A 25,025-nucleotide genomic window follows, 5' to 3' on the forward strand; every position below is an offset into this window, starting at 1 on the left:
CATGCGGGAGGGGGGAGCGGGGAGGGAGGGGAAAAATGAGGACCTAATGTCGGGGGTTTAAATGGAGAGAAAATGCTTTGAGAATGATGTACAAATGCGCTTTACACAATTGATGTGTGTATGGATTGTGATAAGAGTTGTATGAGCCCCTAATAAAATGTTTAAAAAAAAAAAAAAAAGAAGCTCCATCAGTCTAGGTGAGGCCAAAAAACACACACTTAACAGTAACTAATTCAGAAGGGAAGAAATGGCATTCATTAGTCTGTAACAACGATTCCTTATGCTTAACATAGTGTGCTACCAGGTTTTCCCCTTCCCAGAATCACTACCCTCCTCCTTCTCTACTTAATGTGCTCCTGTTGGGATCAAGAAGGTGGCAGCGTAGCCACATAAACGTGCAACAACGACATCTCTTCTCTGGCATCTATTCATTCTCCAGCAGGAGTCAAGGGCCAACAACTTCACACCACACCCCTGAGGCAGGTTTTGGGGTACTTCCATGTTTTAGGCCTCCTCAATAAGAGTCTGTCTTTCCCATGACCTTCTGGTTCTGAAAACCTGAACACTGTACTGTTCTTTGATCATAGCGCTCAAAATGGGATCAATCAAGAAGTCAAGAGTGTCTTGTCCCAGAAACTCCAAGCTAGCTTCCTAACAACCAACAAGTCATGTTCATTACTAGGCTGCTTTCTTCACAAAGGCTCTAAAGTCTGCATCTCCTTTCCCAGATGAAATCTCTCTCTATTCACCAAAACTAAAGCACAGTCAATCCAGAGCAATAACAGAATCTTGTAACTGAAATTAACATGATTTCAAAGTAGAGCGGGTGAGTGACTACCTGTAAATTGATCAAATTGAACTATTCACCAGTAACCAGATACACCAGCTCGGAAGAGAAAACATATACAGGGTATCTGAATTCCTTTTTAGTAAAGACATCCAAGTGCGCAGCTCCGTTATCTTCTAAAGGCTTAAAAATACAAGCTTACCTTACATTATTGTGATTACTTTCCATTTTCATACACATATAAATGCCACACAATGATGAAAACCTCAGGTATCTTTATTGTATACTTTAAGTGGCTGTTTTGTTGCCTTAAAGGATTTTGAGTCCCAATTGAGAAGCTTTAGATTCTAGGTACTAAATGCTAATAGACACACTTACTCGAGCTGCAGCCATGAAGAGCAAATGTACAACCCAAAATAAAAATGAATAAACTATTAATTCACCATTAGTTGTTAAATTCTATTTTTAAATTCTCCTTTATCATTGTTACATCGCACCCTGGCTGGCTCATCTCCTCCCCGATGTAACAATGATGAGAAATACAACTTTCCTCTAGTTCCTAAATGTTTCCTCCCCGCTCCCACTACCATGACTCGAATTCGACCTTGCAAGTCTGGCTAGACCAGAGGAGGTACACTGGTACAGATAGGAACTGAAAATACAGGGAATCCAGGATGGATGAGCCCTACAGGACCAGTGGTGTGAGTGGCAAAACAGGGAGGGTAAAGGGAGAATGGGTAGGAAAGAGGGAACCGATTACATAGAACTGTGTGTGACCTCCTCCCTGGGGGACAGACAACCGAGAAGTGGGTGAAGGGAGAAGTTGGACAGGACAAGATATGACAAAATACCCATTTATAAACTATCTAGGGCTCATGGGGGATGGGGGGAGCGGGGAGGGAGGGGAAAAATGGGGACCTAATGTCGGGGGTTTAAGTGGACAGAAAATGTTTTGAGAAACGATGTACAAATGCGCTTTACACAATTGATGTGTGTATGGATTGGGATAACAGTTGTATGAGCCCCTAATAAAATGTTTAAAAAAAGTAAAAAAAAGAAAATGGAAGAAAAAAAAAGAAAATGATGATGGCAACCTATGTACACATAGGCTTGATACAATTGATGTAGGGATTGTTTTAAGAGCTGTAAGAGCCCCCAATAAAATAATCTTTAAAATTAAAAAAATTAAAAATTCTCCTTTAAAACACCCTGAAATTTAATGCAGTTTCAAACTCAAAGAAAGCTTTCTACAATTAATAAAACCCTACCTTTATAAAGAATTATAAACAATTTGATCTATAGATTAAAATCCTGTTTTTTAAATTCTCATGGGGTCTCCTCTTTTCTAAGTAGAATTTTATAATGAATTAAAATAAACGTGATTCAAAGTGCTTCAGTGTCAAGAAACTGCTGTCACAGAGTAGCCTTGGGAATTCCTCCATTCTTCTCATGGCTTCCAAGCAGCAGGGAATACAATATGCTTCTCCTATTTATTCTAAGGGTCATCAATCTTCACTTATTATGTAGCTTTTTCATACCGATAGAAGGTAAAATTCTCATTAATCCCCAAAATGATATAGCTAAATTTATATCCAGTTTAAATACTAAGATATTTAGTCAATATCAATTACAGCTTCATTCCAGATTTTTTCTAGGCAAGTTTTTCTGACAGGCACTTGAAGCAACACTGAGGTGGTCTCATATAACTTAATCATGTGTCAAAAGTAGAGATGATGCTCACGGAGGGAGTTGCAGGATAGTATGCTGAGTGAAGTCCGCCAAACACAAAAGGTGAAGTACAACATGAGTCCACTGAGGTAAGTTCAAATAGCAGAATGGGCATAAGAGAAAATGCACACAACACGCAATCCCCAGGCTCAGAACCAGATACTCTGACATGAGCCAAACCAATAATGACAGATTCATATGTCATCAAAAACTGTGCTGAAAGGCATCTCCCCCCACACACACACAATATGCCTTTAAGGCCCTCAGAGGGGTGGGGGAAGTAAAAAGAGACAATGGGGGGTCAGGGCACGAACCCACCCAAGGGGAAGGGATTATTTATATCTCCACAGGAAACAGAGCAAAAGTAGACTTCATTCCAGGTTGCCAATCCGAGGGTAATGCTCTCGCTCGGAACGGCTCACTCCCAGAGGTGACTGCAGAGCTGACCTCAGATGGAGACATGACGGCCTCTCCCTAGATGGCAGCACTACAGAGGACATCCCTGACGATACAGTTCAGGGAGAGTGGCCTGCCTGACTGGCCCATTTGGGGGGCAAACCAACAGGGGAGTGCAACAGACCAGTGACACCCCATCTGAACTGGTCAGGGGTTACACATAAGAGGTCCACACTGAAAGTCTAAGGTGTGGGGGAAGCCAGGCCCCACAACTAATCATGGGTTCAGTAAGTGCAATTGTACGGTTAAAATATATATATAGATAATAAAGTCATGGAGAAATAGGAGAGAGAGTTAAATAAATAAGTCAGACATATTTCATGGTAGCATGCTCACCTCAGTTCCTCTTGGTGGTCCACGTGGAGATGGGAGACAAGAGGGCAGGAGAGAGATTTATTGCTAACCAAGGCTTATATATCTTTGGGGGCGTGCATGCCTCCTAATGACTTGTAAAGACATATTTCACACGAAGGGGCTATACAATAGGCAATACATGCAATAGGAGGGGGATATACAATGGGCATAGGGGTAACAAGAAGGGGATGAGCTATGGGTGTACACATAATAGGAAGGGGAGGGACTAGGGGTGTACATGTGACAAGAAGGGCAGACCCCAGATTCATGATGGCGCCCTAACCTTGGTCACCCCTTGAGTGGGCTTGACCTCCCACGGTTTACCTACAGGGAAACAATCTATTACTATCCTTATCAGAAGGGAGTGAGCTCTTATATGAGCCCCCAATACCATGGTTAAAAAAAGAAGAAGGGAGTAGGCTCTACTTTGGGTAGGACAGACTATACAGTATGACTGCTCTCGTTGGCCGATAGTCCTTAGAGAGAATAACCTCTGACCTACTTTCATTGACCTCCAAGTGTATAGTCATTTACCATGGATAGCAAGCAGCTAGGTTTGGCATATATTTGGGGAAGACAACTTGGGAGAAATCTGTTTCCCACACTAAAGGTTTAAGGGAGGACGTGGGGGGGACTAGACTGCTCCATCCCTGACTGCTGGTATACCAATGAGGACTTTTAGGATGTCTTCCTTTCGGACATGAATGCTGAAGACCAAAAGGGTATATCTGTTGTTAGGTAAGTGGTACTGAGGATATGGATCCCTGAAAGAAAAGGGGACTGGAATGGCAGATTATAACATGTCCTTCTCTCTACTTAACAGAGATATTCATCTGCTCTGTGTCAGGATCCCTAAGACTTGTGACTTCTATGTTCTTTTTTGTTTGTTTGTGTTTATCTATATAAAATAGGCAGGATAGGCAATCCCATGGAGACAGCAATAAGACTGATGATTTGTGGGGGATATAGGAGGGGAGGAGGCAGGGGCAGGAAAATGGTGAGCCAATAAAGATGGGTACAGGGGAATAGGAAGAGGTGCTAAAATGGATGGCAAGGAGAATGTAGCTTTTCTGGTCGGGTCTGATCAATAGAATTGTATCTGAGAGGAATTACTGAGAGGTGAATGATGGGTAAACATGATAGTGGAGGAGGAAAGAAAAAATAAGAGGAAAGAAGACAAAAGAAAAAATATATATATATAGGTATACATATATTTATATATGCAAACATATACATAAATTATTTAAATATAGGTATATTTGTTTATATATGTATATGAATGAAAATGCAACAAGGAAGCAGATGGACTTTGGGCCTCTACTTAAATCTTACCTCAGTACAAGAATGGTTTGTTCCAATAATGTGGCATTGTATGATACTCACCTTCCTGACACGATTGCTGAAGACCACATGGGTGCATAAGCAAATGTGGTGAAGATAATGGTGCCCAGCTATTAAAAAATAGTCTTAAAGGCTTGTAGTCAACCCAAGCTGTCATCTAGCAGGGAAGCAGCAAAGCCCACAAGAAGAAGCACACCAGCCTGCGTGATCATGAGTTGTCAAAAGGAAAAAGTATCAGAAGTTCAAAACCAAGCAACCAAAGCAATGTGAAGGTGTGTGGATATAGTGAAGACCCAAAACCCACCTGCAAATTAATTGGACAGTCCCTTTCAGAAGGGCCACACAGAAGGGATGATAAATCCAGGGTGCAGTATAGCACTGATGAACCACACAACTATCCTCTAGTTCTTTAACATTTCCTCCCCGTACTATTATGGTTTTTATTTGTTTTACCTCATTAATCATGTTAGACTTGTGTATGTTCATTCATATAATTAAGATCATTTGAAACATGAAAGCCAAGATCGATAACCTTTCAGAAACAGTAACAGGAGTAATGGTTCCCTGAGGGAACAGGAAGCAAGGGGGGAGAAAGAGGAAAGGCGAGCAGCTGACAGCACTGATGGCTGTATAACCCCATTCGAGGGCGGGAACAACAGAATTGTACCTAAATGGAAATACTGGATGGTGTACGATGCAACAAAAATAAAATTAAAATAAGGGTTCCTGGAGGGGAGTGCGGGGGAAGGAGGGAATAAAAGTTCAAGAAGGAAAATGGTTTGAAACTGACTATGGTAGAAATTGTACAATACTGCTTGATATGAGTTAACTATGGATTGTTATGATATCTGTAAGAGCTCCCAATAAAATGATCATTTTTAAATAAAATTAAAAAAAATCTTCATTGGCTACCAAGAAGGGGAGGTTCGTGAGGGTGGGAGGGTGAGAGAGGGAGGAACAAAATGAGGAGCTGATACCAAGGGTTCAAGCAGAAAGAAAATGTTTTGAAAAGGATGATGGCAACATATGTACAAATGTGCTTGACACAATGGATGTTATGGATTGACAGAAGAACTGTAAGAGCCCCCAATAAAGTGATTTATTAAAAACTTTTTAAAAAGTAGAGATGATGTAGATCATATATTCTAATAAAACAGAATTAAGTAGTAAATAATCTGTCTTCATAGGCCACACTTAAGATCTACGAACCACAGCAGAGAAAATGCTTTACTAGAACTACATGGCAGCATTCAACTGAAACATACTAAGGAGAAATAAGAGAAAAATAAAAAGAGCAGTTATCTATTTCTGCACACATGTAAGAAGACTTTAACAGAAATAATCAGATTTCCAACAAAATGATACAATGTAAAAAAATAGTTATAAGACTAAAATGTAACAATGATGAGAAATACAACCTTCCTCTAGTTCCTAAAGGTTTCCTCCCCACTCCCACTACCATGACTCGAATTCTATCTTGCAAGACTGGCTAGACCAGAGGAGGTACACTGGTACAGATAGGAACTGAAAATACAGGGAATCCAGGATGGATGAGCCCTATAGGACCAGTGGTGTGAGTGGCAAAACAGGGAGGGTAAAGGGAGAATGGGTAGGAAAGAGGGAACCGATTACATGGAACTGTGTGTGACCTCCTCCCTGGGGGACAGACAACCGAAAAGTGGGTGAAGGGAGAAGTCGGACAGGGCAAGATATGACAAAATACCCATTTATAAACTATCAAGGGCTCATGTGGGAGAGGGGAGCGGGGAGGGAGGGGAAAAATGAGGACCTAATGTCGGGGGTTTAAATGGAGAGAGAATGTTTTGAGAAATGATGTACGGATACGCTTTACACAATTGATGTGTGTATGGATTGGGATAACAGTTGTATGAGCCCCTAATAAAATGTTTAAAAAAAAAAAAATTGAAAAAAAAAGACAAATGAAAAAAAAAAAAAAAGAAAAAGAAAAAAAAACAAAAAAACTAAATACCAATTATTAATTCACGGAATGCTGGAAATTCTGCCCAATTCATGTCAACAAACAAGATTCTCTAGATGTTAAAATAATTTACATTAAGAGGTTAATTGATTTTTTAAATTTCTTGGGGTGGTCCAGCCATGCTAGAAACATTTGTGGGGTTTTACATCATACTAGGTGCTATGAAAGAAAACAAACTAAGTGAAAAGCCCACTTTTTCAGGAAATTTATTTTCTAGTTGGGAAAGCATAATAATCAAAGAAAGTAAAATTTAACTACATATGGTAGCATAGTATATTACACACTGGGCTACTAACTGCAAGGCCAGCAGTTAACTTACCAGCCACCCTTGGCAAAAAGATGAAGCTGTCTACTCCTATAGAGAGTTACAGCCATGAAACCTTAAAGAGGCAGTTCTACTCTGTCCTAAAGGGTCATTACAAGATGGAATCAATTCAATGGCATTGAGTGAATGGCCTTGCAAAATACCATAAACGATATAAAATATAGTCATGATAGTCAGAAAACGCAGAAATAGCAATTGTCCATAAACCTGGAAGAATGGTTTCCCATTGATGTTAATTTCTTACCAGCTTCAAAATTATGGGAAACAGGCTGGCAAATATTTTTTAAGCATCCAAAATCAAGACATTAAATATTACTGATGCTATTTCTTTTAAATTTTTATTCAATCTTCCTATTTCAAGGAGACAAGATGGTTTGTTGCATGGTATGTCTTCTAGTCTCCTTTATCACTTACTAGTAGTACCCTTTTGACGAATGTGGTCTCAGAGTCTTCAGTGGATACCTGCATCTAGTAAGGTTTTTCCGCTGATTCTATTTTTATGGTAACATGTTTCTACCGCAAATTAGATGGTATATGAGGGGGACTTCAAAGCTCATGGAAATTAAAAGACAATGGAATTTTCTCACAAATGTTTTGAAGCCCCTGAGCATTTTCCCTTTATAATTAAATTTAATTAATATTTCCTTTTTTATTTACTATTTCCTCTTTAGGTTGACTTTTAAACCCTGCCAAAACCACAAAGGAATACTGTTCTAACCACTCCAGATTATAGGCAATTTCATGTCTCATTATAATCAAGACCACCAAGCTATCTTTCTCTAAGAATAATAAAACCCTTAAGGTCTGGTAAAATCTCCAATAACTAACGTCTTTACAGTTTCTTCTCAAAATAAAGGAAGCACCACTCAGTCAGTGCTTGTTGCTGCAACACTCAATAAGTTTCAGTGGAGCTTTTAGCTAAGTCGGGCTCAGATGAAAGGTCTGAGATCTACTAGGAAAGAAATTAGCCAATGAAAATCCTATGGACCACAAGGTTCTGATCCCATTTGTGTTCTGGTCCCTATAAGTTTAGGTCAAAAAAGCAGCCAACATACAGTGAACAACACCCTTCTCTAATCTTTCAGGGAGAACTGATTGCTCCTCTCCCCTGCTCTACCCATGTAGGAAGACACACACATACAGAGTAATCCCCCTTGTTTATGAAGATCCGGGGGATGACTTGCCCTCTAATGTTACATAAATCCACCCTCACTATGTTCGAAACAGTTGAACCAATCCCTATTCCAACAAATTTACCACTATCATCATCACATGTTGCACGTGGACCTTCTAAGTCTTACTGAAGATTAAATAAGAACTATATGCAACTGTTTCGAATTATCTATGATACTTAGTCACTCTCAGGAACAGATTTTGCTTGTTTAGCCCAGGGACTGCCTGAACCCATCCCCATGCTGGCTCCACTAAACTAAGTGTCTTGTAGATACAAGCCCTATCTTTTCAATTCCAGGGTTAAATGGTCCCTTTGTAGAGATACTCAATAAACTTTGTTGATTAACTTTGTCTCGAACTGGTCCTATATATAATTCTATTTTTCTTAAAATACTTATCATTTTAAAGTAAAGGGTCAGCAGTGGCTGTCCTTAGATGCAAGTCCTTTACACTTATTTATGGATCTAGAGTACCTAATCAAGTTATAAATAACTGCCCACTCATTTAGACTCTGAAAGATGTATGGCTTAAGTGCTATATTGATGAATATACCATTAATTTTACTTCTATTCTTTCCAGAATGGCATTTTACATATTAAGAAATATTTTTTTTTTTTAAACCCACTATTTAGACTAGAAATTTTATGAAACTCCTTATTGAATGATGATTCCATTGTTATACTAATTTTGGATAAAAAATACTGGATAAAGTTTGAGCTCATGGCATGAATACTGGGAGGGGGGGGACTAAATTCTAACAAAGAACAAATTTCCAACAGCACACAAAACTTGAAATATCACACAAGGCCACCAGGTTTATAATATCTGCCCTAATACTGGCTTCTCCTAGTTCTGTAAACAAACATGAGGAACTTAAACACATACCATGTTTATTCTTATATGCCAGGAGAACTTCATCAGGTAAATGTTAGCTTACTAGTAAAAGGTGGATGATAAAAGATGCATGCTTCAATCGATTACATACAATTCACCAACAGGACTAACGATTGGAGCCCTGATATAGTGGTTATGGGTAGGGCTACTAACTGCAAGGTCAAGTGTTTGAAAGCACTGGCTGCTCCACAGGACAAAGACAAGGCTCTCTGCTCCCGTAGCGTTACAGTCCCAGAAACCCACAGGGGCAGTTCTACCCTATTCCAAAGGGTCACCCTGGGCTGGCAGCAACTCGATGGCAGTAAGTTTTGGGACAAGACTAACTACAATCACTGTAATGATGGCTCTTAATAAGCACTAGGGCGGGAGCGGGGGATTTTAAAATAAGGAAGGCAATAAGAAAAAATGTACAGATGGAGATATCTGACGGAACAAGTCTGCAAAATGGCCTCTCCACTATCTACAGCTAACATTTCCTTAAAAGCCAAAATTGACTATTTCTGAATCACTTCTTTAGGTTCTCAAAGGGCATCAGATCACATTGGTTCATGACCTCCAGGATAACGTTCATGTGATACATTAATGTCTTCTCCAATTTGCACACCAATGCTAACATTCTTCAAAGGGATATTAAAATTAGGGACCATTTGGAACTTATTTACAACCCATAATGTAGTTCAACCTGATCATTACTATTTCCAGGTAAAAGGAATGTCAGGAACTATAGGAGTCAAGCAGGCCTCAGCCTCTCTCTCCTTCTACCTCCTAAAAGAAGGATAATCCCATCCTTCTTCCCCATAGCATGGCCATATTAGATTTTAAGATAAATGGAAGGTGGAAACCAAGCTTTGGGAACAGCCACTGAAAGTAATGTGGGGGCAGGAATTCAAGGGCAATACCTTTAAGAGTGCTACTAAGTGTGGTGGTTGGAGGGTAGAAGCTGTAAGGGAAGAAGGTGGTGGTAATGAGAACAAGATATTGATGCAACAGCTATCCTAGGCAAGTAATGGGTGTCAAGGGCAGGTGGATTTGTTTGCAGAAAACAAGGCAAATCAAGGGAATGGTTTCCATTTAGCTTGTCATGTAACAGGTGTCACTGTGAGTTGGGGGCTGCTAACTGAAGCTGTTTAAGCCTCAGGAGAAAGGTGAGGCTGTCTACTCCTGTGAAGACCGACAGTCTGGGAAATCCTATATAAGGTCACTGTCAGAATTGACTCCATGGTAATGCTTTGGTTTTTTCTCCTAAATGTAACTGAAATGTCCTTGTTTCTGGATACTTAGATGGTACTCAAGTTTAAGTAGAAAGTGAGCCTTCTAACTTGTTAGAACATCATCACTTAATACAGTACATTCAAGAACAAGAAATACTCTTGCAATCTAATGAGACAGCAGTCACTCTCAGATACTACATTTTGCTTTGGAAGTGGGATTGTTCAAACGCTGAAACTGGGGACAGTTGTTTGAGAACTTTTACAAAGGCCTAGCTAGCCTCTATGCTCCTTTAAAAGCGAAGAATAGGAGGAAGGCATACACAGAAAACCACGTGTCTCCCAGTAGGAAGCACATAACCACTCGATTTCCCTAAAGCTCACTTTCAATGTTACCCTAACACCGTGTCTTTCTAAACAGCTGATTTGATATCCATGTTACTTGCCTTACTCTTTTAACAGGGCAAGGATTTGTTCCTCTTGGACCAACAAATAATCTCTCCTTAATGGATGGGGTAACCAGTGAAAAATGAACAAGCAACACCGAGGCCCTTAAAGAAGCCCAAAGCCCAACGGTGGGTTTTGATGTCAACAAACCGGTCCGGAGGAAGCCAATCTCTGCGAGCTCAGGGCTTGCAGGTGAGGGAGTGGTGGGTCTGGATTTCGCTGCGTTTGAGAACAATCCAATCCCACTTGGCTGTCTGGTGTGATCCCCGCGGTACTAAATCGCCACCGAGTCAAGAGAAGGCCTCCGGCGGTGGCTTCCTAAACCCAGACCCGACACCAGTCCCACACCATGCCCAATCCATGGGGCTGAACACCGTCCTGAGACCGAAAACTGCAACTCCCGGGCTTCGCGCATTTCTCTCGCCCTCCCCATCAACTCGCATTTTCCTCTAGAGCTGCCCCCCCAATCCTCAGCCCAAGACTGAGGGCAGGGGCCCCTGACCTCCCGCCAATTCTTCATGTCGCCGCCACTTGCATCAAAAGAAGAGAGCCTCAAGGTGACACCTTATTTTGGCCGGTAGATTAGGGTTCTGGGCCCAAGTTCCCGGCCACTAGAGCCCGGCAACCCGAGGTCTCGGGCCCGGTTTCCCGTCGCCTCACCTGGCAGCGGCAAACGATGTCCGCGTCCTGCGACAGCAGATCCACCACCTTCCCTTTGCCTTCGTCGCCCCACTGCGCGCCGAGCACCACCGTCACCCGGTTTCCTCCGGGCCGCGCCCTGGGGCGACCACAATCGCCGTTGGGCATGGATGCTGCTGCCGGGTTGGTCTCGGCGAACGCCATGGCTCCAGGGACGCCAAGAGAGCCCGAAGGAGAAGCTGAGGAAGAGTGAACGAACGGCACTGCTCTGCGGCCACAAGCCACATGCGGAGGAAGAAGGATCTAGAGGCCGGCCCCGCCCCCGCCCGGGCCGCCACCCGCCAACCAGGCCCCGCCCCGCCACTGCCGTCCTAATGAGGGACCATGACTGCCCCGCGCAGGCCGGCCTCGGCAGCACCGCCCGCAGGGAGGCCTTAGTGGCAGCAGTTGCCGCCACCTGGGACCCGAGGCCACGCCCCTTCCGCGGTCTGGCCCGCCACTCTAGTGAGAACCGGTGAGCAGGAAGGGAAATGGGGCGGGGCTTCCAGCGCGCGACACACCCTCCCGACGACCCCGCCCACCAGCCTACCCGCCGCCCTTCCGCTTTCCACCGGGCGCCGGGGCGAGCGGGACTACTGCTCCCGGCATGCAACGCTATGGGCCGCGGGACGTGCTCCGCTGCCCTAGTGTCCGCCCTCCTCAGGCTTCCATCTCTGAAAGCGTCCGTTTTTAATCAAGAAAATCATTTGCTTCTATTAAAAGAAGGAGATAGCGCGCACAAAACACGAAGAATTTCAAAATGCAAACAGGTATCATTACAAAGGAGAGGTCTAGAAATGAGAGCAGAGGTAACAGGTGCCCTACTGTCTCTGGTTTTACACCCTAACAGAAACTCAGGCTGAGTGACTTGCTGATGGCATACAGTATATGTTAGATACTTTAAAGCACTCTTAATGTCCATAACCAAATGAGGACCGTGGTTCACGCTTTACATTACATGATTCTGCGGTGTAAATGGTGAGGTAACTTTGCTCTAGTGAGGCCTATATTAATACTAGATAATCCAGAATGCATGCCCTTGTGATATATATTGTACTCTTCTTAGTGTTTCTGTTGCAGCTGGATTCAAGTATACATTGTCCAACACAATGTATTCCAGTTACAACACAATTTTTTAATAAATCATTTTATTAAGGGTTCTTATAACTCTTTACAATGCAAATTAACTGATAGCTAACTCTCATAAAAGTTGCTTAAGGGAAACAAAATGGAAATAGAATCTGTTATATATAGTGTCTCATAAATCGTGTGTACGCTCGCCTTTATTCAATAGAACCTGTAACACATTTTAAAGGAGACCTGGTGGCTCTGAGGTTAAGCATTGAGCTGCCACCGCAAGATTGCTGGTTCAAACCTACTAACAACTCCTAGAGAGAAAGAAGAGGCAGTCTGCTCCTGTAAAGATGCACCCTCTCAGATCAAAGAGAGTTGTTTAGGGTCCTTACGAGCTGGAATTCATTTGATGGCAGTGAGTTTGGGTTTTCATTTTATAGTTCATCTCAAAAGATTCCTGGTGATGCAGTGGTTAATCACTGCACTACTAAGCAAAAGGCTGGTAGTTCAAACACACCAACCAGCCTCTGTGGGAGAAAGCTGCAGCAGTCTGCTGTTGTAAAGATTTACAGCCTTGGAAAAGCTGTGGAGCAGTTCAACTCTGGGCCTTGTGTCACTCAAGTTGGAATTGACTATGGCAATGTATATAACGCAATTTAGCTCATCATTGTGAAAAAATGGTTTATTAGCTCAATCCACATTGAGAAGCTACTACAGTCTAGGAGTGTGCTGGACACTGATTAGCATAAGGTTGAAAAAACACATAATCGCAGCACTCAAGGATTCAAGATTTGAGCTGAAGACGTGTGTTAGTCTAGGTACATTAGAGAAACAAATCCACAGAAACTCATATGTATGAGAGAATTTTATATAAAGGGTAAGTGCATATCAAGAAAACATCCCAACCCAGTGCTGCCCAAGCCCACAAGTCCAACATTAATCCATATGTCCGACACCAATCCACAAAGTCCTCCTACATCTCACAAAACACAAGCAACGATGCAGACTGCAGGAGGAAAGCCGAGTCAGTGAACGTGTAAGCATCTCAGTGCTGGCAGGGGTCTCCACATGGCTGCTCCAGCACCCAGGGCTGCACTAGGGGAGGTCCATGTGTCTTCTCCTCAGGGATGTCTTGCAGGAAGTGAGCCTTGACAGCTGAAGCAGCTGCATCCTGGTCTGACCTTCACAAAGCAAGAGACCCAAGAACTAGAAAGGGGAGGATCACTGAGCCATGTATCCCTCCGCCCTTCAATTAACCCCGCATGTGTTTATCGGCTAGGTTGGTGCAATAAACTAACTACCTCAACAAGTAAACTGAGAAATCACAATACTGTGTAATAACTTTGATGTTTTACTTGGCTTTACCATAAGATTATAAACACTGTTAGCAAAGCTACTGTCGTAGTTCTTTGTACTCGAGTGCAGAAGTTAATGTTGGGGCTGTAGTAGGTGCTCAACAAACATACATTACTGCTCAAGTGAACAATAATTAGCCAAGTGTATTTTTGTTACTGCAGTGGTTACACACTTGTAGTCACAACAAAGCTTTGGGTCAAAGATACACGAAAGCGTCACCTTCATTAAGTCAACTAGAATTTTTTTTTGTAGCACGCTTGCTATCTCCTGCAGAAAAGGTAGGAGCCCCTGGGTGGAATACAAACCGCTATGGATGCTGGCAGCTAACTGAAAGGTTGGGAGTTCAGTATACACAGGGGCACCTTGACCTTGGTCAGCTCCTCCTAAAAACCCAGCTGTTAAAAACCCAGTGGAGCCTAGTTCTCTTCATACACACACTCATGGGGTCCACATGAGTGAGACAGACTCCACAGCAACGGGTTTATTTTTTAACTGGCAGTACTTAAAGCCAGTTCTTTACTTCCTCACATTCCAGGGAGCGGAGTGCCTGGCCACACGCAGGTTCACACATCCTTTGGATGGGGAACATCCGCAGACGCTTCCCATCCAAGCGTCCGCACTGGAGGGCGCGCGGCCGGCCTGGGCGCGGTGCAGGCAGTTGGCCGAGGCTCAGCCGACGCCATGGAGGCCGGGGGAGCGGCGCTGCTGCTTTTGTGGCTGAGCTGCAGATGCTCCGCGGAGTGGAGGTACAGAGGGAGTCCCACACCCCTGGGTCGTGGGCGGGGTCTCACCAGCGTCCCCCGGGCTGATTGGCAGTGAGCACCCCACGTGTCCAGGAGCACTTTGGGAGGCCACAGCAGAAGGACACCCAGTCTCACCCACTTACTTGGTCATGGCACCAACTGGCCTCCCGGTTCCCCGATACCAGCACCAGCGACCTACTGCTTACTTCCACCGAGTTTCCAATGGATTCAGACCGAGAATGAGGGAGTGAAGGCCGGGTGGAGGTTTTGATTTAAAATAAAAAATAAAACAACGCCATCGAGTTGATACTGGACTCAAAACGACCCTATTGGACAGAGTAGAACTGCCCCTGAGAGTTTCCAACACGAATTTATTTTTATGAGAGTGGAAATCTTCATCTTTCTCACGTGGTGCGTCTGGTGGTTTTCGAACTGCTGGCCTTGAGGCGAGCAACTCCATTAGGACTGCCAAACTCACCATCCCAAACGCACTGCCATCTAATCAGTTGCAACTCATAGCAACCCTGCAGAACAGAGCAGAACCACCTGTGGACTTCATGATTCTATTTCCTGCATACAGGTCTTGCTATCTTCAAGTCGCTGTCCTGAGGACAGTTGAGCCCCTCTGAATTCTTAAATTTGTTTTATTTTCTCTTGCCAGAGCAGGAGAGGCAGAAATGAGAACTAATAACCAGGGATAGGGTGGGGAGCTGGAAAGGGGCAACACTAAAAGCAAATGTCTTAAAAGTAGTTGGTAATTCATCTCAGGTAGTTGAAGCTGAATGACTTGTGAGGCCGTGCATTTTAAAAATGTAAATCAGTATGCAAATATCAGGAAATTTCTTTACAAGGTGAGTTGTTTGGGAGAATAATAACCTTAAACTTCTGAGAGATCCTTAAGGCAAATTCAATATTCTGTAACCTCATGATTGGACAAAAGAAAAGAGAAAAGAGCTGCTATTTAGTGGGCTCTGATTCATCCTGTGGCACAGTGGTTTCAAGGACAATTCAAAACCACCTGCTCTTCTGGGGCTGGGGGTGGGGTGGGGGGAGATGAGGCTTTCTACTCCCATAAAGAGTTACAGTCATGGAAACTCACAGGGGGAGTTCTACCCTGCCCTCTAGGGTCACTATGAGAAGACATCCACTCAATAGCAGTGAGTTTGGTTTTTGGGTTGATGCTTAGCTGCCCTACATGGGATTTTCTATTATTAGCGACAAAGATGATGTGGGGCCACATCTGACTTCCTCCAAGTCCCAATGGGAATTGCCACAAAACAGAGGCCAGACATGCCTCTACCCTCGATCCTTCTTAACCCTACTCTGTCCCTCCCATGGCACTCTACTTCTGAAGGAGATGACGATTGTACAACTCTTCTTGTTGCGAATGAACTATTGAATTGTATGATATGTCAATTATATGCCAATAAAATTGCTGGGGGGGGGTGTGTAGAACTAGGTTGAGAAAAAATAGCTTCACAGTTTGATATTTTTTTGTTTAATAAGGGTTTCTGTGATTTTGTAGCAATGCTTTTTACTTACTCTCATATTTACCACAAACTGCTGAGTCTGAGTATGTACAACAAAAACTTAACGTGGTTTGACTTCTTGGTGTCAAACTTTAGGGTCATGGGTAGGTAAGGACATCCCAGTTATTTGGCTAATAACACACCGAGTGTCTCTGTTCTATCTCCAATTCAATGTACTGTGTGTTAGGTCTTAAAAGCCTAGCAAGAAGTCATCCAAAGCCCAATAAATTGGTCCTTATTGACCTGGAGCAACAGAAGAAGGAGAGTGAGGAATAGGAGGAGGATATGGATGCTAGAAGATGTGCAAAGACTTAGAAATCCAAACGGGAAAAACACATCCAACATACTTAAATTGCAAGAATTCAAAAAAATTTTCAGGCCTTGTGTTGCAATATTGAAAGATTTTATGGACAACCTATTAATGATGCAGGAGGTATCAAAAGAAAATGGAAAGAATACACAGAATCACTGTACCAAAAAGAACTGATTGGCATTCCATCATTTCAGGAAATAACATATGAGCAAGAACCAACGGTACTAAAGGAAGTTTAAGCTGCATTGATTCTTCAGTCTTCTTTATTCAACAACCAACTTTCACATGCAATTAGGCAATTGAGAAGCCCCTTAGTTCTCAAAATAACGTCCTTGATTTTCAGTATACCAAAGAAGTCTTGTGCTGCAAGATTTACCCAACAGTGCATTTTTGCTCTCTTGACTGCTACTTCCATTAGCATTGATTGTGGATCCAAATGAGACAAAATCCTTAACAATGTCTACCTTTTCTCCATTTATCATGATGTTACTTATTAGTCCATTTGTGAGGATTTGGGTCTTTTTACATTGAGTTGTAATCTATACTGAAGGCAGCAATCTTAAATCTTCATCACCAAATTCTTCATGTCCTCACTTTCAGCAAGCAAAATTGTGTTATATGCGTATTTCAGGTTGTTAATAAGCCTTCCTCCAATCCTGATGTCACATTTTCCTTTGCATGGGTCAGCTTCTCATATGATTGGCTCAGTATACAGATTGAATAAATGTGGTGAGAGGATACAACTCTTTCATGATTTTCCCCCCAAGTCCAGATAGTTTCATTTTGAAGTTCTACCAAACCCTCAAGGAATAATCATTTTTAACTTATATAAGTTGTTTTGGAAAATAGAAAAAGGACCTATCTCTCTGGGCATCCTAGTGGTATAGTGACTTACATTCTGGGCTTCTAACCATAAATACGATCAGCAGTTTGAGCCTATGGAGAAAGATGAGGCTAACTCTTCCTGTACAATTTTACAACCTCAGAAACCCTAGGGAACAACTCTACCCTGTCCTTTGTGTTGCTGCAATCCGTCAGAATTGAGTTCATGGCAGTTGGTTTGGTAAAGAATCTACACATATAGTTTCATGAGTCTCAGGTGGCCTTATTAAAAAATTAGATAAGGACAATACATAGCTAAAATAACTCAGTTTCACTAATTAACATTGATTGAAATAAGGTACCATGGACTGCTAAAAGGACAAACCAACCTGTCTTGGGAGAAGTACTGCCAAAATGCTCCTAAAACGCTAGGATGGTGAGACTTCATCTCACAAACTTTGGACACGTTATTCAGAGAGACTTGGAGCTGTAGAAGGACATCATGCTTGGCAAAATAGCAGGGCAGTGAACAGAGGAAGGGCCTCAAGCATAGGAAAAATTGTGAGGATTGCGCAGGTCTGGGCAATTTTCACCCTGGTGTGCACAAGTTCACTATGGTTTGGAACTCGATGGCACTTAATAACAACAACATGGATGCTTTACTATGAAAAAGTAACTGTACAGTACCATTATGGAGCATTTTATAAAAGATTACTTAAAAGAATTCTGAGTGAAGGGAGAAATTCAGAACAGATTTTTAAATTATCATAGACTCCAGATTTCCTGGAGGCATAAAGGGTGGGTGAACTTCTGAAATTGTTGGCATGTGTGTTAGTCTGGGTAGACTTAGAGAAACAAATTTATAGAGACTCATGAGGTTTATAAACAAGATCAACTGAATATTGAGAAAACAACCCAGCCCAGTCCAGATCAAGTCCATAAGTCTGATATTAGCCCATATGTCCAATACCGATCTACAAAGTCCTCTTCAGACTCACAAAACACATGTAACGACACCAAATGCAGAACGATCACAGGTCAGTGGGATGGAAGTCTTCTGGATCCAGTGGCGTTGTAAGCATAGCAGCGTGGGCAGGGGTCTCTACGTGGTTTCTCTGGCTCCAGATGTCTGGATAGGTCTGCATCTCCATAGGTTCATGTGGCTTCCCCAGCTCCCAGGGAATAGTGCCATGTGCCCTGTCAGTAGAGCATCGTCTCAAGGAGTGAGCAGAGAAAAAGAGAGAGAGAGACTGTCTCTCCAAGGAGGAAAAAAATCCAGAAGTCCCTAGAATTCTCAGGAGAAGGTAATGCCCACACAGAGACCTCATTGGCTATGATTTGATTGACAGACTAGACTCCACCCTTCACTCTTTTTTTTTTAATTATTTTATTGGGAGCTCGTACAATTCTCATCACAATCCATACATACATCCATTGTGTCAAGCACATATGTACATTTATTGCCCTCATCATTCTCAAAACATTTGCCTCCCACTCTAGCCCCTAATATCAGTTGCTTATTTTCCCCCTCCCTCATGAACCCTTCATAGTTCATAAATTATTATAATTTTGTCATAAGTTACCCTGTCCGATGTTTCCCTCCACCCTCTTCTCTGCTGTCCATCCCCCAGGGAGGAGGCAATACTTAGATTCTTGTAATTGGTTCCCTCTTTCTACCCCACATTCCCTTCATTCTCCAGGCATCGACCCTCTCACCACTGATCCTGAAGGAGTCATCTATACTGGATTCCCTGTTTTTCCAGTTGCTATCTGTACCAGTGTACATCCTCCGGTCCAGCTAGATTTGTAAGGTAGAATTGGGGTGATGATAGTGGGGGGCACCCCTTCACTCTTTATCCTCTCATCCCAAATTGACACCAGATTATGTAACTACCACAACATGTGATAATTTTAAAACTGTAAACCAAAAAAAAAAAAGGCTTAAGTCATCTTAAAACCAAATAGTAGTTTATCTTAACTCGTAAACAGTATCTGCCTTGAGCATAATGCTCTTTGAAGAACTATCCATATGGGATCATCAAATTGATAACCAAAACCTACTATCATAGAGTTGACCCAACTCAGTTACCTTGTGTAGAATGCTCACCCACGGCAATGGGGTGATGCCGACTCACGGCAACCCTATAGGACAGGGTAGAACTGCCCCTATGAGTTTCTGCGACTGTAATTATTTATGGGAGTAGAAAGCCCCATCTTTATCCCATGGAGCAGGTGGTGGTTTTGAAATATTGGGCTATCAGGGCTCTTCCCTATATCACATACGTCCCCAAATTCATTTGTTCCACTGCCCCCCTTTCAGAAAGAGAAAACAGAAATTGTTCAGCACCCTTTTGGCAATGAAAAAGTACTTTTGTATCACAGCCCATAATCCAGGAAAAAGTGTAGGTATCTGTTTCTGTAGCTCCCCACCCCCATCATTCCAGCGTCCAACAGGGGGAGGTATCACCTACTTTGGGAAACACTGTTATCTAGGGTTTTTGAGTGTAAATTTTGAAAAGAGCGGACAGCTTCATCTTTCTCCCACAGACGAAGTGGTGGGTTTGAACCGCCATGTTGCCATTAGCAGCCCAACATTTCTCCTACGGCATCACCATAGCATGCCAAAACCATGTTCTAGAAGCTAAACTGTCCTTGTTGTATGTTGTCAAGTCTCTTCTGACTCACAGTGCCCTCATAAGAACAAAGTAGAAAAGGCGTCATAGGGTTCTAAGGTAATAATCCCGACAGAAGTACATGAGCACATCTGCTCCAGAGCAACTGGTGGGTTTCAACCACCCACCTTTGGGTTAGCAGCCAACTGCATAAAACAAAAACAACCCCGTGGGCATCAAGTTGGTTCAGATTTGTTGACCCTATTAAGACAAAGTAAAACTCTTTTAAGGGGTTTCCAAGACAGTAAATCTTTGTTATTTTGTAAAAAATCAATTGTCTGTCGGCAGAGACTTTTACTTCTGGGTTTCCTACCCTGTTCCATTGGTCTATGTATCTTTCATTGTAGTAGGACCAGATTTATCACCAACTTCCACTGTGTAAATGGTGTCCATTCACTTGTGAGTTTAATTTGTGCAAGTCACCAACTCATGTAATGAAGTTTATAGCAGGCCTACAGTTATGTAATTTCCTTTTCTCACCTTTTTTCCCCAATCATTTAATTGGGGACTCTTACAGATTTTATCACAATCCATACATATATCCATTGTGTCAAGCACATTTGTAATATTTTGCCATCATCATTTTCAAAACATTTTCTTTCTACTTGAGGCCTTGATATCAGCTCATCCCCCTCATCCCTCCCTCATGAATCCTTGGTAATTTATAAATTATTTTTTTCATAACATACCGCTGTCTCCCTTCATCCACTTTTCTGTTGTTTGTCCCCTGGGATGGGTTATATGTCGATCATTGTGATCGGTTCACCCTTTCTCCCTCCATCTTCCCCTTACCCTCCTGGTATCCTGAGGGGTTTATCTGTCCTGGATTCCCTGTGTTTCCAGCTCTTATCTATAATAGTGTACATGCTCTGGACTAACCGGATTTGTAAGGTAGAATTGGAGTCATGATAGTGAGAGGGAGGAAGCATTAAATGAATAGAGGGAAGTTGTGTGTTTCATCAGTGCTATATTGCACCCTGACTGGCTTGTCTCTTCCTTCTGACCCTTCTCTAAGGGGATGTCCAATTGTCTACACGTGGGCTTTGGGTCTCCATTCCACCCTCCCTGTCATTCACATCAATATGATCTTTTGTTCTGGGTCTTTGTTGCCTGATACCTGATCCCATTGACACCTTATGATCACACAGGCTGGCGTACTTCTTCCATGTGGGCTTGGTTGCTTCTCAGCTAGATGCCTGCTTGTTTAACTTCAAGCCTTTAAGACTCCAGACACTACATCTTTTGATAGCTGGGCACCATCTGCTCTTTTCACCACATTTGCTTATGCACCCATTTTTGCCTTCAGCAATCATGATGGGAAAGTGAGCGGCACAGAATGCACAAAGTGTTCTTGCATGGAGAGAGTACCTGAGTAGAGCCCCAATGTCCGTCTCCTACCTTAATACTTACCATATCTTAACACATATATAAATGTACATAGATCTGTTGTCCTATCATTATATATAAATATGTTATACGTGTACATGCCTGTATTTAGACCTCTATAGATGTCCGTTCCCTCCTAATTCTTTACTCTATTTTCTTTTACTTTCTCCTGTCCCACGATCATGTTTAACCTTCATTCGACTTTCAGTAATTCCTCTGAGTTACATTGAATTTGATCAACCCCCACCAGGCATCCTATGCCCCATTCACCATTGATTTTAGATCACTTGTTGTTCCCTTGTACCTGGTTTTGTTGGCACCCTCCCTTCCTTTCCCCCATATCCCCCTCTCCTGTGTCCCCCCAGAACTGTCAGTGCATTCTTTTCTCTCCAGATTATTTATCCTGCCTATCTTATATAAATAGACATGTAAAAACAATAATAAGCACAAAAAAACAAAACAAAGCAAAACAAAACAACAACAGCAACAAAAAAGAAAAGTCTATAAATAGTTCTAGACCTGTTTGTTGACCTTTAGGAGTGTTTTCTAGTCAAGTCTGATGAGGTGCCATGCCCTGGCCCCAGTCTAAAGTGAACCAAAGACATATACACATCATAGATATATGAATGGATTTAGGGCTCACAATTCTAACCCCAGTCTGAGAACAAATTTTTGTGATTGCATAGCCCGGCTTGATGTTCACCCTGATGAAGAGATTACTGAAGTAGCTGTAGCAAAGTTTGGTGAAGAAAGTTAATGGTGCCCAGATATTAAAAAGGATAGCATCTGGTGTCTTAAAGGCTTGTCTCAAACAAGCAGACATCTCAATGAAGAGTCAACTGGGCCCTGAGGTAAGAAGCACATCAGCCTGTGTGATCCAAAGATTGTGAATGATAAAATCCAAACTTGAAGGAGGGAATGGTATCAGAGCTTAAATTGTGAACAACCAGTCTTTGAAAGGCTGTAAATGGCAGTAAGAACCCAAAATCCAATTGCAGGTCCACACATAGATTAAGCTTCCAGTGAATCTCCTCTGACCACGGACCAGGGATGTGAATAACCTTGTGGGGTAGTTATGTAATCTGTTGTCAACTTGAGACTATTAAGAGTAAAGAGGTGGAGTTTAGCCTGTCAATCAGGTCACAGCTTGATGACCTCATTTGGAGGTGCCAAAGAGATAAATAGCACACTGGAGGTGGGACACTCAATCCCTGAGAGACATTCCTGTTGACAAGCCACATGGAGCTACGCTGATAGAGCCAGAGCCCTGGAGCTGGAGGAGCCACGTGGAGACTCACACCAGCGCTGAGATGCTGGATCCACAAGACTTTCCACCCACTGGCCTGTGATCTTCCTGAATTCAGTGTCATTGCATAGCTGCGTGAGTCTAAAGAGGAACTTATGGACTATTATTGATATATGGGGTAACAGACTTATGGACTTGATCTGGACTGGGCTGGGATGTTTTCTTAATGTATAATTTCTCTTTGATATAAAATTCTCTCTCACAAACATGTGTCTCCGGATTTGTTTCTCTAGTCTACCCAGACTAACACAGCTTGCTATCATGCAGAGTGTAGCATTTTTGTTTGTTTCTTTGGTTGGTTGGTTGGTTGGTTGACTTTTCTGTATATGAACTCGAGAATGGGCTATGGAGACAGTGGCTGCATGGACAGTTTCTTAAGGGGTATGGCAAGGAGGGTTGTGAGCATGTGGGGGACTTATGACAAGGCACAGGAAGGACGTAAATTGTTCTGAGGTTAATTGTAGAGATGACTGTACATCTCTTGTTAATATGATGGAATTACTGAAATGTATGATATGAAATATAACCTAATATAACTGCTCTTAAAAAATTTTTTTACAGAAAGCCTCATTTTTCCCCTTCAAAACAGCTGTTGGGTTCAAACTACTGACCTTTTAGTTCACAGTCCAATGCATTGGGTTCCCATGGCAGATAACAAAAAAAGGTTTCGTCAACTTGGGCATTCCCTGACGAGAGAGTATAGGATGTTATATAGATTTCCTTTATATGAGGGAGTAGCCGTAACATTTATGCTTGGCCTTTTCCTCCACAGGTATCACACTAACAGCCCAGATTATGTCATTTTCAGTCTCAGAAGTGTTGTAAGTATTTAATGTTTCTAAAGCTATATTTTAAGCATTTACTTTTCTTTAGACTTCAGAGCAAAGTCCATCCTACTCAATGCTATGACACGGTATCCATCTTTGTTATCTAGTGATGCTGTAACAAAAGTATCCACAAGTTGGGTGGCTTTAAGAAACAATTTTGTTTTCTCCCAGTTTAGGAGGCCCCAAGTCTGAATTCCAGGCACTGGCTCTAGGAGAAGACTCTCCTCTTGATCTGCTCTGACTGATGGTGTTTGTTATTTGTTTCTATGGTGACCTTCATGTGAGGATCCTATTGTCCCCATCTCTGCTTGCTCACTTATCTAATCATTTTTGTATCTCAGAAGAGATTGACTTAAAACACCCTCAACCAATATTGTCCCATAAGCATAACAGTGGGATTTTAACTACAAGCCAATGTTGTTATTGTTGTTGTTAGGAGTCATCACGTTGTCCCTATGCACAGTAGAGCGAAACACAGTCCAAACCACTGCACACACAATCGTGCCATTCTCACAATTGTTCCTCTGCATGAGCCCATTTTTGCAGCAATTGTGTCAATCCATCTTGCCAGGGGCCTTCCTCTTTACTAGGCCCCTCCACTTGACCAACATGATGTCATTCTGCAGGGACTGCTCTCTCCTGACAACATGACCACAGCACGTGAGTGAAATCTCACCATCCTTGCCTTTGAGGAGCGTTCTTGACTTACTTCTTCCAAGACAGATTTGGCATGTCTTTTGGAAGTCCATGGTACTTTCAATATTCTTCACCTACTCTGTAGTTCAAATGTAGCTGTCTTTCTTCCATTTTCCTTAATCGATGTCCAACTTGCACATGCATCTGAGGTGATTTGGGTTTGATCAGGTGCACTTTAGTCCTCAAAATAACAGATTTACCCACTGCACTGTGTCCATTGATCTCCTCACTGCTGCTTCCATGAGCATTGATTGTGGATCCAAGTAAGATGAAATCCTTGACAGCTTCAATCTTTTCTTCATTAATCATGATGTTACCAATTCATCCACTTATGAGAATTTTGGTTTTGTTTCCATTGTGTTTTAACCCACACTGAAGGCTGCAATTCTTGATCCTCATCAGTAAGTGCTTCAAGTCCTCCTCACTTTCAGCAAGCAAGGTTGTGTCATCCATATATTGATGTTAGAATTTACAATACATGTTTTGAAGGGCCACAGTTCAATCCATAACTGTATCATCTTTATTTATTTTCCTCCCCCTTATTCCTATACCCATTTGCCTTTCTAATTGAGGCCTTAAATATGCATGTAGTAAAAAGAGGTTGTGTTGAAAATGAACATCAGCAAGATGGCAAAGTAAAAAGCTCCACACTCCCATCCAACACAGAAACAGAACCACAAACAAATAAAACTGAGGAGACACTCTCAGAGTCCTGAAAAACAGTTAAAGATTTATAGTAAGCAAGTGAATGCTGAATCGGGGAGGGGGGGGGGGAGCAACGTCAAAATTGTAGGAAAGCTTTGTGACCTTATTTTTTTAATAATAATAATAATTTTATTAGGGGCTCATACAACTCATCACAATCCATACATACATCATTTGTGTCCAGCACATTAGTACATATGTTGACT

The 25,025-nt window shown here is 42.3% G+C and overlaps 2 protein-coding genes across 2 annotated transcripts in view; one reads left to right on the top strand and one right to left on the bottom strand.

Moving 5' to 3' along the window:
• The window catches only part of ADSS2 (adenylosuccinate synthase 2), a 51,965-nt gene extending 40,339 nt beyond the window's left edge, over positions 1–11,626 (bottom strand). Inside the window, exon 1 of the mRNA XM_004699956.3 lies at positions 11,373–11,626. Coding sequence (XP_004700013.1) covers positions 11,373–11,555 — 183 coding nt within the window. The 5' untranslated portion in view covers positions 11,556–11,626. The remainder of the gene's footprint in view (positions 1–11,372) is intronic.
• A 99-nt stretch (positions 11,627–11,725) lies between these two features.
• Positions 11,726–25,025, top strand: part of CATSPERE (catsper channel auxiliary subunit epsilon) — a 199,876-nt gene continuing 186,576 nt past the window's right edge. Inside the window, exons 1-2 of the mRNA XM_004700170.1 lie at positions 11,726–11,855; positions 14,356–14,566. Of these exons, the coding sequence (XP_004700227.1) occupies positions 11,726–11,855; positions 14,356–14,566 (341 nt within the window). The remainder of the gene's footprint in view (positions 11,856–14,355; positions 14,567–25,025) is intronic.

This window comes from Echinops telfairi, unplaced genomic scaffold (genome assembly GCF_000313985.2).
Source record: "Echinops telfairi isolate 266 unplaced genomic scaffold, ASM31398v2 ScPeMD7_7424;HRSCAF=8462, whole genome shotgun sequence".
Lineage (NCBI taxonomy): Eukaryota > Metazoa > Chordata > Mammalia > Afrosoricida > Tenrecidae > Echinops > Echinops telfairi.